The sequence below is a fragment of the Oryx dammah genome, unplaced genomic scaffold (genome assembly GCF_014754425.2).
Source record: "Oryx dammah isolate SB20612 unplaced genomic scaffold, SCBI_Odam_1.1 HiC_scaffold_15, whole genome shotgun sequence".
NCBI lineage: Eukaryota > Metazoa > Chordata > Mammalia > Artiodactyla > Bovidae > Oryx > Oryx dammah.
The window spans coordinates 7,925,692-7,939,332 of NW_024070199.1; the positions used below are offsets into that span (position 1 = coordinate 7,925,692).

Here is a 13,641-nt window from a genome sequence, read left to right on the forward strand (position 1 = left end):
GGACCTGGGATCCACAGGACACACGGCTCTCACTGTACTCACAGGGGCTCACCCCGGCCCCCAGTGTCCTCTGCATCAGCCAGAACTGCTCTGCTCAACAGAGAAATAAGGGATGGGGAGGACTCACCCACAGCTTCCCAGATCCTCAGACTCACACAGAATCCTAGAAGGAAAAGCACGTCAGAGATGGCTTGTCCTGATGGACCCCACACTCCTTGCACCCTCATCCAGGGAACCTGGTCAGTGGTGTGAAGACCTCCTAATTTCCACCATAACCCTCTATGACCATGTCTCCTGGACTCACCGAGACTCAGGAGGCTGAGGAGACTGGGGCACATTGCCCTGCTTCTGTGAGACAGGAGGCAGAACTGAGCAAAGCTGACTGAGTCACAGGATGCGGAAGGCGGGCGGTGTTGTTGGTACAGTTAGCCTGGTTCATGTCACATGGGAAGATGGCCAGCCTCTTCTCACACCAGGGATGGAAGTCTGACCTGAGCCACAGCACTGGGCACGCCCATGACCCGATCGTCACTTTTTGTTTCTCTAAACGCTATCAACGTAAGAGGATTCGAACAGATCTTGCTGCCTTTAGGAAGTAGTAACTGTGCTTCAGTTTATATCATGCAGGATGCTTTTCCCAAGCTCATGATAAATCTCATTAACCTTAACTCTTCACAGAAGAGAAATCACATGCTCCCACCTCGTATGTCAGGCTCAGTGCAGGTTGCCAATTAAAGACTCATTAATAGAGACTTTTATTCTGCATTCTTTTGGAGGACCAGACATGCGTACTATGGCTCTTTGAAAATGTGAAAAAATTCTGCATTGTAATATATGTGATTAAGGAACTGTGTTAGCTTCAGGTGTACAGCAAAGTGATTCAGTTATACAGATACATGCATCTGCTGCTTTTCAAATTCTTTTCCCACTTAGATAGTTACAGAATATTAAGTAGAACTCTCTGTTTCACACAGTAGGTCCTTGTGGCAATGCATTTTTATTATAGCCGTGTGTATTGTCAGTACCAAACTTCCAATCTAACCTCACCCTGACACTATCCCCCCTGGTAACCGTAAGTTCATTCTCTGTGAGTCTGTTTTGTAAATAAGTTCATTTTTTAAAATGTCACAAATAGCGGCGCGGCGGCGCGGGGTGCTGGCGGGCTCGGCAGAGGCGCTGCGCGGACGTGGCCGGCGCCGGCCCGGGGCTCGCCGCCCGTAGCCATGACCTCCGCAGGCCGTCCTCCGGCCCCGGCTCGCGGCGTCTAGTGCCCCCACGCAGTTGGGCGCAGCTGCGGGAGAACCGGCCGCTACCCCTCCGCCCCGTCGTCGTCGCCCTTGGCGCCTTATCGCCCTCGCCCCGGAGCCGGGAGCAGCGCGGGCGGCCGGCGGCCCCGTGCAAACTGGGGGTGTCTGCTGGAGCAGCCCCCCGCGCCGCCGCCGCCCCCGGCTCTGGCCATGGCCTGGCGGGGCGCAGGGCCGCGCGTCCTGGGGGGCCCCGGGGGCGTCGGGCTCAGTCCGCGGCTGCTGCTGCTGCTGCTACTGCTCGTGGGGCCGGCGCGGGGCTTCGGGGACGAGGAGGAGAGGCGCTGCGACCCCATCCGCATCTCCATGTGCCAGAACCTGGGCTACAACGTGACCAAGATGCCCAACCTGGTGGGGCACGAGCTGCAGACGGACGCCGAGCTGCAGCTGACCACCTTCACTCCGCTCATCCAGTACGGCTGCTCCAGCCAGCTGCAGGTGGGCGCCCCCTCCCCGGGCGGGACCCCTGGGGCAGGGGGACGCCTCCGAGCCCCGGACTCACTCCCCGGGGCCCTTGCCAGGTCGAGCCCCCTGTGCCCTTCCTAGATCTCAAGGAACGATATCTATCCGGGAAAAGTAATTTCCATCCCCACCCCCACTTTGCTGTCCCTCCTCAGGGACTGGAGGCCAAAACGTTGTGTAAGTCATCTGGCCTGCGAAAGAACCCGCTCTGCTCCCCGCCCTTCCGTCTTTCTCCTCTGCCCACCCGTGTCTGGCCAAGCCCCTAACCCCAGCGGAGCTGAGAGTTATCTTTGCCAAGGATTCTGGCCGCCGCTGCTCGGTGGGCGAGTCCTCCGCACTGCAGCCTGTTGCAGCTAAGACTCGGAAGGGAGTGATAAGACGACAGGGAATTTCTGCTCTCTTGCCGACCTCCTTTCTCCCCCGTATTTTTTGGGTGTGTTATTAAATGCAACACCCCTGGCCCATTTTCTGCAGAATGGCCCCTCGCGGTGTCTTGCATGATTGTAGAGGTCATGCACGAAGGAATGGTTGCGCTGGCTTGAGTTCCTTCTTATCCTCAGCGTTAAGGGCAGGTTTAGTACCTGGAGGGGGAGAAGGCATCACTTGGGGAAGAGGAGCTAGTAGGGTCAAGCTCCAGAAGGTAGCTTGTATATTGGAAGTTGGGTTTTTTTTTTTCTTTTTTCCCAGCCATTAAAAATATTAAAGCTTATGTAGTCATATAGAAAATGTTCTTCCTAACATAATAAGTGAAGAAAGAATTTGTATACACGGGTGATTATAATCTTACCACAACGACAAGTTCACTGAAAGAGAAAAAAGAACTGGAAGGAAACTTTTAAAAATGTTAACATTGGTTGTGTTTCTGTTGGAAAGGCTATGAGTGATTTTTAGAAATTTGAAAAGAGAGAACTGGTGGGGTGGGGGAGTGGAGGGGAATAGAGGACAGTTCTATAGTTATCCAGGCTCAAAGTTTTGGAAATCTGTGGTTCTGGTTGTAACTTCTAAGAGATAAACAGGCAGGCAATTGACTTACTAGGTAAATGTTTTTACATAGGTCATTTGAAAAGTTGGATGGCGGTTTCAGAAGGATGGTTGGGATTAGACCTGTTGCTGGTGAAATGTCCCTGTGGAAGTGTCAGGATTTTAGAACTAGGTTATGAAAGCTTAGGAAAATAATTCTCGAGCTCTCATTTTGGAAACAACACATATCCTGACACCAGTGGCAATTTTGTTGGCAAAACAGCTTTTCAGGGATATATATTTTTAATTACATGTATCCTGGGGAGGCAGCCAAGCTGTTTTGAAGGACAGGACGAGATCCCTTTACATGCTGGAAAATAGTTACTTGTAACTCTAGACTTCATAGACAACATCTGTAAGGAGCCAAGCAGACTGTTTATCAATGCTGGAGGAATTGAGGACAGCAACTGGACTCTCCCCTGCTGGTATTGCAGTTTCAGGGTCTGAACATTTGTATTTTCCTATTGTGCTTCATTATTATTCATTGAGGAAACCTGGCCAAACAAAGCCCCTGATACCCAGAGATTTCAACTTGCTTCTCATCCTTGGGTTTAACTGTGTCTCAATGAGGACATTTTCAATATGAGACTGGTTAAAAAATAATTGGGGGGAATAAAATAGAGGAAGGAGAGACTATTAACATGATAAAAGCTGGATCTCCATTTTTTTTTGGAATATTTATTTTTATGGTAATAAAGAAATGGGGATAAAAATAAAGCACCCCATCACCCAGAGAATTGAGTCAGACTGATTTGTCTGTTCAGCTCTTTCAAATAGTAGCTGAAAGGGGAGGGAGGCTCAAAGTCAGCTCTTTAAGGTTTATTTCCCTAAGTGTTGTGCAAAAGGGGATTATGTAATGCTTTGGGTCCCTTTTATATATTTATTTATCTATGTTCTCCTGGAAAGGGTTTAACTAGACCCAGAAGAAGAAAAAGGTGTAAGTGATGGATTATTAAGCAAGCTCATTTGAGGTCAGAGTCAACAGTCAGATACCCCTATAGACCGATTTAAAAGTAGATATGGACTTTGCCCAGAAGCAAGTCAGATTTGTGCAAGCCTTCGGTCTGACTTCCATGTCAACTGTCACTGTTTTCTTTGTTCGTTTCATGACTTTTTTCCAGTTCTTCCTTTGTTCCGTGTATGTGCCCATGTGCACAGAGAAGGTCAACATCCCCATCGGGCCCTGCGGCGGGATGTGCCTTTCAGTCAAGAGACGCTGCGAGCCTGTGCTGAAGGAGTTTGGCTTTGCCTGGCCGGAGAGCCTAAACTGCAGCAAATTCCCGCCCCAGAACGACCACAACCACATGTGCATGGAAGGGCCAGGTGATGAGGAAGTGCCCTTGCCTCACAAAACCCCCATCCAGCCTGGGGAAGAGTGCCACTCCGTGGGAACCAACTCGGATCAGTACATCTGGGTGAAAAGGAGCCTGAACTGTGTTCTCAAGTGTGGCTATGATGCTGGCTTGTACAGCCGCTCGGCCAAGGAGTTCACCGACGTCTGGATGGCCGTGTGGGCCAGCCTGTGCTTCATCTCCACTGCCTTCACTGTGCTCACCTTCCTGATCGATTCTTCCAGGTTTTCCTACCCAGAGCGCCCCATCATCTTTCTCAGTATGTGCTATAATATTTATAGCATTGCTTATATTGTCAGGCTGACTGTAGGCCGGGAAAGGATATCCTGCGATTTTGAAGAGGCAGCAGAACCTGTTCTCATTCAAGAAGGCCTTAAGAACACAGGATGTGCAATCATTTTCTTGCTGATGTACTTTTTTGGAATGGCCAGTTCCATCTGGTGGGTTATTCTGACGCTCACTTGGTTTTTGGCAGCGGGACTCAAATGGGGTCATGAAGCCATCGAAATGCACAGCTCTTATTTCCACATCGCAGCCTGGGCCATCCCTGCGGTGAAAACCATTGTCATCTTGATCATGAGACTGGTGGACGCAGACGAGCTGACGGGCCTGTGCTACGTGGGGAACCAGAACCTGGATGCGCTCACGGGCTTTGTGGTGGCCCCACTGTTCACCTACCTGGTGATTGGGACTTTGTTCATTGCTGCGGGGCTGGTGGCCTTGTTCAAAATTCGGTCGAATCTTCAAAAGGATGGGACGAAGACAGACAAGCTGGAAAGGCTGATGGTGAAGATCGGGGTCTTCTCGGTCCTGTACACAGTGCCTGCAACCTGCGTGATTGCCTGTTATTTCTATGAAATCTCCAACTGGGTGCTCTTCCGGTATTCGGCAGATGACTCCAACATGGCGGTGGAAATGTTGAAAATCTTTATGTCTTTGCTGGTAGGCATCACTTCAGGCATGTGGATTTGGTCTGCCAAAACTCTGCACACGTGGCAGAAGTGCTCCAACAGATTGGTGAATTCTGGGAAGGTAAAGAGAGAGAAAAGAGGGAATGGTTGGGTGAAGCCTGGGAGAGGCAATGAGACTGTGGTATAAGGCTAGCCAGCCTCCACGCTTTCCAGGGGGGATGCCAGCATTGGGGTGCCAGTGCTACTAAAAAGCTTCATGCAGTGAATCTCAGTTTGAACAAACTAGCAACACTTCAGTAAACCCACCCCCCCCAATAATCCACCACCACTCTCCCACCGCTGCCCATCCCCCAGCATCATAAAACTAGTGATTTCGCTGCAGACTTTGGAATGATCCAAAATGGAAAAGCCAGTAAGAGGCTTTCAAAGCTGTGAAAAATCAAAACATTGATCACTTGAGCAGGTCGCAGCTTGGAGCGTGGAGGTCCTCCCGAGATTCCAGGAAGTCCAGGGGATGCTCCTTTTCCCTGCAGGGTGGGATTTGAGCTGTGAGTAGGCAACTTACAGGGAGAAAGATTAACTTTTTTTTTTTTAACCCTTTAAAAGTTTTAAATACTAACTGGGTCTTTCAGACAGCAAAGCAATCTATAAACACTGGAAACACTGGGTTCAGAGAAGTGTTACAAGAGTTTTATAGTTTGGCTGATCTAACATAAACATTTTCTGTGGTGCACTGTCTGCTGTTTGGAACTTTGTGGATTGCTCTCCCAAGAGGTGGTGTCAGAATCTTTCAGTGCCTTTGTCGTAAAACAGAATTGTTTGAACAAACAAAAGTACTGTACAAACACACATGAGGTGTCCCGCGGATTTTTCTTCTCTCTCTCCCTCTTAAATTTCAACAGCTCCCTACTAGACCGCTGCTGTTTTCTCCATTTTACATTAATGACTCAAAATAGGTATTTTTATAGGAATGTTTGCACTGCAGCAGGTCTAATGAGGGGGGAAAGGAAGGGCGATTCACTTTCTTGACAATCACTTAATTCAGAGGAAAATGAGATCTACCAAGTCGACTTACTTTACCCACCCCAGAGACCGATTGCATTGAGCACCAGGGACTTAATATATTTTACTTCGAGTGATTGTATCTATGCAGACGCCAGTCTGGAAGAGCTAAAATGTTACGTTTCTTGGCAACTTTGCATTCACACAGATTAACTGTATAATTTGTGTGTGTCAATTACAATTAAAAGCACATTCTTGGACCATGACTTAATAGTTACTCAACTGACTTTAAAACTATGGTCAGCTTGCATTCTCAGAATGATAGTGCCTTTTTTTTTCTCTTTAGCATCAGAATGTTATCAGAGTCTGGTCTACTTGGCACAATGGAGACTTTTTCAATTTTGTAGAGGGAGCTAAGGACAACTAATCCAACTATTTGGTGCATAATTGTTTCCTAGTAATTGGCAAGGGCTCCGTATAAGATTTCATTGGAGGCAGTGTGGCCTGGAGTATTTATATGGTGCTTAATGAATCTCCAGAATACCAGCCAGGAGCTTGATTGGTTTGTAGGAAATAAAGTGTAGACCATATGAAATGAACTGCAAACTCTTACAGCACAGGTCTTAATTGTATTTTGCAGGGGTATCCAGAGCTTTTAAAATGTATGCTTTATATTCCTTGCAAGAGGGTACCCTCTAGCAGCCTCTCATAAGTTGTAACTGGCCTTTCTCCTCAACCCCCTGAGGTCTTCTGATCACCAGATCTTTGGGACAGATTGATGTAACAGGTTGCTGTCCTTGAAGTTCATCTCAGTCTTTGCTTTAGCAACTTTGGGATGATTATTTATTTATCCCTGCCCCCTCCTCCCCACTTTAAAACAGGTAGGAAAGCTCTTTCATACCATTTCTTTGTGGAAAAATGTTTCCAGGGACTCAAAATTGCAAGTAGGAATTCAGATTCTGGAAGTATGCATGTCTTTGTTTGTTTGAGCTTCATGCCCCTGGTTTGACATTTTCCTTTCTTCTCTCTCTGTTCTGGTGTGGTTCTCGAGCTGAGATGAAGATGTGCGTAAGGACTGTTGCCTGTTTTGGAAGGCAGAGTCTTGGGGTTTCATGCACAGATGCTAAGTGGGCACTGGTGGCCCCACTCTGTGTTCTGGGCCGGAGTACCTTGGCTGGACTCTGGGTCAGGGCTCCAGGAGCATGAGAAATGCTCCCCAGAAGGGCCAGTTGAACTCCATCTACAACTGCATTGCCCCTGAAACGTAGAATGTGAACTCCCTTTGCTGCTCGCAGACGGTTCCCATAGCTGGCCGGGGCCCTGGAGTGTGCACCCAGGGGCAAAGCCTGCCCTTACTCACGCTCCTCTCCAGTGTCTTGGGAGTTGCTCGGAGACTCTGGCCCAGGAAGGGGAAGAAGGACCGTGCAGGGGTTTGCAATGCAATTCTCTTTGTAATGTTTCAGTGACTGGGTGACCGAGACAAGCATCCTAGCAGAGGGCCAGCCGTGGAGAGGGTGCTCCATGTTTATGAATGATGAAATTGTGACAGTGAGGGTACTTGGGTGAACCTGGATGCCCAAGTTCTGGAGCTTTCTGGGTTGTAGAATGTCTCTTCCGTAAGTCTCTTGCCTTCTCGGGGAAAGTATATTTGATCGGAACTGGCCATTGGCACACACTGGCAGTGTCACAGGCTTATAGGTTGTTCCTTTCACATTCTAGACCTTGGAGGGTGTTTACGGTTTTAGGAAAGGAGCTTTGTGGCTGAAGAGTTAGTTATCCGTTACCTTGAAGTAAGTTATCATCTCTTAAATTGGTATTGGTTTGAAATAAAAAGTTAATTATCAGCACATTTATTGAATGCCAGCTGTGTGTCACACCCTGTGTTAGGCACCTTAAGGGACGTCAGGGAGGATCAACTCTGTTCCTCTAACCAATCCGACCTGGTTCTGCTGAACTTTGCCATTGGTTTCAGAAGGAGCAGGGGCTGCTGAATTACCATCTGTTTCACCGTCTCCATCCCATAAACCTCTTCCTGGGTCTTTCCAACTTTAACCCATCTCTCAGCCCTTCCCAGGGTTCCTTGCAAATTGATGTCCAGGGGTTTTGCCAGAAAGCATCAATTCTGTTACAGGACAGTCTCTATGGAAACCTCCCCGGACTATCATGAACCTTCGCTCTATCTAATGTGGCTTCTGGGGCAGGCCGTTCAGGGCTCGGGGTTTTCTAGCGACTTGCGCATGCACGCTAAGTCGCTTTTGTCGTGTCTGACTCTTTGCGACTCTGTGGGCTGTAGCCCACCAGGCTCCTCTGTCCAAAAGGATTCTCCAGGCAAGAATACCAGAGTGGGTTGCCATGCCCTCATCCAAGAGATCTTCCCAACCCAGGGTTCAAACCCGAATCTCCTGCATTGGACACAGATTCTTTACCACTGAGCCACCCGGGAAACCAACCTAGTGACTCACACAGGTGAATTTGAGGACAGCAGCTTGCTAGGGAAAAGGTTAGGGTTCTTCTTTCTCAGAAATCCAGGAGAAGTAGGTATATAATTGTAACTTCCTACAAAATCCCTTGGCCTCGAAAAGGCCCAAGGGCACCTCTGTCAGCTTCCTCTCTGGCAGGCTCCTTTCTCCTCCTCCATAAGGGCTGCACCTCAGGGCAGAGGAACCTGGGCAGAGTGGAGCTGACCAGAACTGCCTGATGCGGTGCCTTGGTTGAGTCATATCCTTTTTCCTCTGTGGAGACCCGTTTCCTGATCCCTGAGACTGCTCCTGATCTGGCAGCTTGCTCAGGGACCTCAGCCAGGAGAAGGAGGGACACTCATTTATTTCCCCGAGATACTCTCTGACTTTGCTTTCCCCTGGCCCTCTGTCTCCTGCATCTCCCAAACCTGGACCCCAGGAAGCATCTGTGTCTGGGTTCTGACACCACCAGCACCCCAGCTCTGTCCTCTCTGCCCTGCCCCGCTCAGCCTCCTGGCCACTGAATTCAGTGTTGAGAACCCAGCTGAGACTTGAGGGTGTAAAGAGGGACCCCACAGCCTCAGCCCTGGAAGGCAGACTCGCTGGAGATTTCACCCAGGTGTGCACATACCTGCCGGCTGCCAGTGAGGGGACTACCACCGCAGCTGGAAGAGGGCTGTAGAGTGCCCCCTGGAAGGAGCCCCCAGAGCCGATCTACGTCCTGAATTGCATTCTGTGATGGGGGAAGTTGGAGAGAATTGCTGTCCCAGCCAATTTTGTCACGTCTTTGGACCCTCGACTGTTCTTTTTGCCTCTTTACTGTACTTGGGCTCAGAGTCCCCACCTGGGTTTGTATTAATCTGGCTAGGGACCTGGGTTCTCATCTTTCTCCAGGGCCTAGGTCGTAGATCTTGGAAACTCCTTGCAGAGCATTTTGCTTCTACCAAGGATCAGATCCCAGAGCCTTAAATAATGGATTTTGCTGTGCTGTGGCCTCGGCAGAGCTGTCTGCTGCCACCTCTTCTCCTCGTGTGTGCAGTGATGCCCACTGGGTGTTACCCGGAGGGAAGTAAACCCTGGAGCCCCCTCACCCACCCTGACAGGCCTCTACCCCGCGGGAAACCCACTTGCTGTTTCTGTTTCTGATTTACCTTGCTTCCCTTCTTCTTCTTTGCACCAACAAATCCCAAGTATTCACCCAGGCAACTTGTTGAGGGCCTGCTTGGGGACCCATGAGCCGTGTCCTCCAAGCTTATGGAGCTCCCTGATGGCCCACAGTATTCAGTATACGACCACTGTCATCCCAGCAGGCTTCCTCGGAGGCTGTGAGCGCCCCTTCCCCCCGGAGCCTGGGCCCATCTGCCCTCCCACCATCCTGCCAAGGGCTCGGGCCGGCCTGGCTGGGGCCTTTGGGAAGGCGACGCTGATGTCTCTCCCAGTGGGGCATCTGAGTGGCCCTGAATTTCTTCCTACCTCACAGGGATGTTGTGAGACTTCAGACGAGAGGAGGACAAAGGTTCCTTGAGTTCTTGGTAGGAAAGGTGGAGTATCAGGTGTGATCTAGACAGAGATGAAATTCCGCCTGCTTGTGCGGCGGACAAGCTCGTGTTGTGTGGCCTTTCTCAGTCCCCCGGGCCACCCGCAGCCCCAGCCCCCTTGAGGCCAACCTGAGGGACTTTCAGATGTTCGACATTAGAGGTACCAGCAAACCCCTATGACGCGCCCTGAATGAATTGCTGAGCGTCAGAAGAAATGGACCCTGCTATCGAGGATGTACAAACGTATGCATTGATGTCTGTACTGTAAATTTCTAATTTATCACTGTACAAAAAAAAAAAACTTTGCTATTTAATTTTTGTATTAAAGGAAAATAAAGTTTTGTTTATTAGCTAGTGTGTAATTTGGCCTCTTCCTGCAGGTGTCTGAAAGCCCCTGGGAAGCACACTTACCCAGAAGGGAGAAATAAAGAACTGGGTTTGCAGGGCAGAGGCACAGCCTTGTCTTCTTTTTGCTGATGCAATTTTCCCCCATGGGATTTCTGCTGGGTCAGCCAACCCTCTGAGGTCCAAGGTCAACAGAATCCATCACTGCCGTGGTCATCGGTAACTCTCAAGAGGTCACATGATGCTTCAGATGTGACTCAAGTTCTCAAGCTGTCACTCCGTCACACCCCATTTTGGCATTTTCAATACACATGACCATTTTTACACACCTTCTCAGTCCCTTTGGCTTAATTTTGCAGCCTGAAAAAAGTTTTCTTATCATTGCTAGAGTTCAGGCCACTTGGAAAGGGGAAAGGGAGCTTTTTTTTAACTCCAAATTTTTTGAAAAAAAAAAAAAAACCCTTTTTTTTTTCTGGTTACACAATGGTTCTGTGTTGTGTAATCAACATGGGAGTATGTCACATCAGTCAGCCAGGAAAATGACTTCTTCAGCTAATTTTATAAGTTGGGTGGTCTGTGTCCCCATAGCCAGAAAAGTCATCAGACAAAGCAAATTCAAGGCCTTTGTCAGGACATTGCCATGGGAGCAAGCAATATTATGGACCACACAGGGAAGGGGAGTCATTGCCACTGATTGGAGATGCTGTTGAGGTCCCTGAGGAAGAACGTTGGCCTTTTTGGTTTACCTTTAAATTTCTTTCCACCCTTCGGTTTTACCTGAACACCACCCTGCTTTGCTGTGCGTAGAAAGCCCAGGGAGCAAGAATCTGCAATGCTCTTCTCCTTCACTGCAGATTGCTCTTGTACTTTTAAGTCCAACTGTACCTGAAGGGAGGCATGTAATTTAAATTCTCTTCCCTGGAAGCCAGGCTGTGTGTCTCATTTCATTACCTACTCATTATATAGTTACGATGTTAGGGAGAAGTCAACACAATCTGGGGTGAATTCACAATAACCCCTTGCACTGGTACAAACCCTTTCTGGATAGAAAATGCCTTTATTTACATGATTTCATTTTACGCTCATGTCACCTTGGAGGTAAGCAAGATGGGTGGGCACTACCTCACTTTAGAGATGAGAACTGAAACTTAGGGTGAGGGACTTGCGGAGGGGACCTCTGTAGGTGAATAGACTGTTGGCCAGCCAGGCTCTCTCCTGCTTAGCCCGGGGTTTTGTTTTCATTCTATTGGGTTGGCCAAAAAATTCTTCTGGGATTTCCCTATAATGTTAGGGGGAGGCCCGAACGAACTTTTTGGCCAACCCAATACAGTGAGTTGAATCGTGTCTGCCCCAAAGACACACTGAAGTCCTAACACTCTTTACCTATGAATGTGAGTTTCTTTGGAAGTAGGGTCTTTGCAGTTGTAATCAAGATCAGCTCATACTAGATGCATGCCTGCGTGTTAAGTCACTTCATTCGTGTCCGACTCTGCGACCCCAGCGACTGTAGCCCACCCGGCTCCTGTGTCCATGGAGTTTTCCAGGCAAGAATACTGGAGTGGATTGCCATTTCCTCCTCCAGGGGATCTTCCCAACCCAGGGATCGAACCCAGGTCTCCTGCTTGGCAGGTGGGTTCTTCAGCACTGAGCCACCTGGGAAGCCCCATTTCTCTGATGTCCTTACTGCAGAGTAGTTCACCGAGAATGGATAAATGTTTTGTCAGGCAACTCAATAACGAGACCTGGCCATGAGCTTCTGTTGTTTAAGGATTATGTAGGTGATCACTCTGGTAAGTTTATCTGTAAGCTGGACACCTCTAGAATAAACCCCAGGATCCCGGACACTCAACCGACCTGAACCGGTCTTAGCCGCTCTCCCCGTCCACCCGCCCCTGATGGGAGCTCCGTATGCCGGGCCGGGACCTTGGCTGGAATGTGGCCCAAGGGTTTTTAGCATTTCTGTCCTGAGAACTGATTTTTTCTCTTTCCCATTTTAGCTTTCACATGCAATCATAATTTTAAAGTTGAGCAGACTCTTGACTAAAGAGGTCAGCCTTGGCCTCCTGTCTTCAGAGTTGCTGCGAACAGAAATAAACCACACTCTGAGAAGGGCGTTGCCCTCTGCTCGGTTTTCCTTCATGCAGCTGGGGTGTAGGACTGGGAACATCTTGGTAAACATTTTGAAAAGATTGGACCTGCGAAGATTTAGTCCAAAAAGTTTTCAAAACGAGACCTTGGTCCCACCCGAAATTCCCAGAGTTGGAAATTTTCCTTCTGACCTTTTCCTTCTGTTTCATCCTTAAAGAGAAGAGAACCCAAGGATTCATCTGCTCTCAGGCAAAGCCTTCCAACTTCTCAAACTCCCTGGGAGAAAGAATAAAAAGTAAGATTTATTACATTTCACATTAACTGGCTGATTTTCATCAACTTCCCACATGGCTTCCCTTAAGCCCCCAATGTGGTTTTCGCCCAAGAGCCTGATGAATCTCACAGATAACCCACATTATCAATGCCTATCTCTTTAAGAGACGAAATGATTGGCTATCTACCTTTTCCAAGATGCCAAAGGACTGCATCATTTCACTCGAGAGGAATTAAGTGTAGAGTGCAAAGCACTGAGACAGGGTTGATAAGTCACAGAGGAAAACCTGTCTTAGTTCCACTGCTTTCCATACACTGCCTTGCCTTTCTGTGGGTGTTTCCCTTCGTCTGCAAGGACTCTTCCCTCCTTCAACAAGGCTGTGTCTAGTCTTCCTTCGACATTGAGATCTTAGGTCACCTATCCTGGGAAGACTTCCCCGAACTTCCAACTTGCCACTTCCTGCCTCCTTTGGCTTCTTCTTTTTAATATTCATTTATTTGGCTGCTCTGGGGTTTAGCTCCAGCACACAGGATCTTATGTTGCTGCACACAGAACTCAGTTGTGTCACGTGGGATCTAGTTCCCTAACCCGGAGTCGAACCTGGGCCCACCCGCATTGGGAAGGCAGAGTGGACCACCAGGGAAGTCCCACTTCCATTGCTTCTTACCACCGGTAAGTTTAAGCCTCTGTGCTTTCAACTCTGGGAGCCTTGATTGTACTGTTTGTTACAGTCTGTTCATGTATCCATCTCTCCACCAAAATGAGCAACCTGATGATGACTCTGAGAACCCAAAGGTGCCCACCTACGTGTCCTCAGGGCCTAGCAAGTGTTTCAAAAATATCCATGGAGAGACTAAGGAAGGTAGGGTAGAAGAAGATGGTGTTT

The 13,641-nt window shown here is 48.8% G+C and overlaps 1 protein-coding gene across 1 annotated transcript; it reads left to right on the plus strand.

Annotated features, from left to right (window-relative positions):
• Window positions 1-1,136: 1,136 nt before the first annotated feature.
• Window positions 1,137-10,362, plus strand: FZD4 (frizzled class receptor 4). The gene is made up of 2 exons (XM_040255498.1): window positions 1,137-1,742; window positions 3,908-10,362. The coding sequence occupies exons 1-2, from the start codon at window positions 1,458-1,460 to the stop codon at window positions 5,234-5,236; spliced, it is 1,614 nt and encodes a 537-aa protein (XP_040111432.1). The 5' UTR covers window positions 1,137-1,457; the 3' UTR covers window positions 5,237-10,362.
• Window positions 10,363-13,641: the final 3,279 nt, after the last annotated feature.

What these genes read in the sequence shown, in the direction of transcription:
- FZD4 (XM_040255498.1), top strand. Translation starts at nt 1,458, where the DNA reads ATGGCCTGGCGGGGCGCAGGGCCGCGCGTCCTGGGGGGCCCCGGGGGC. An exon ending in GCTGCTCCAGCCAGCTGCAG is followed by an intron (nt 1,743 to 3,907) that starts GTGGGCGCCCCC and finishes ACTTTTTTCCAG; the next exon opens with TTCTTCCTTTGTTCCGTGTA.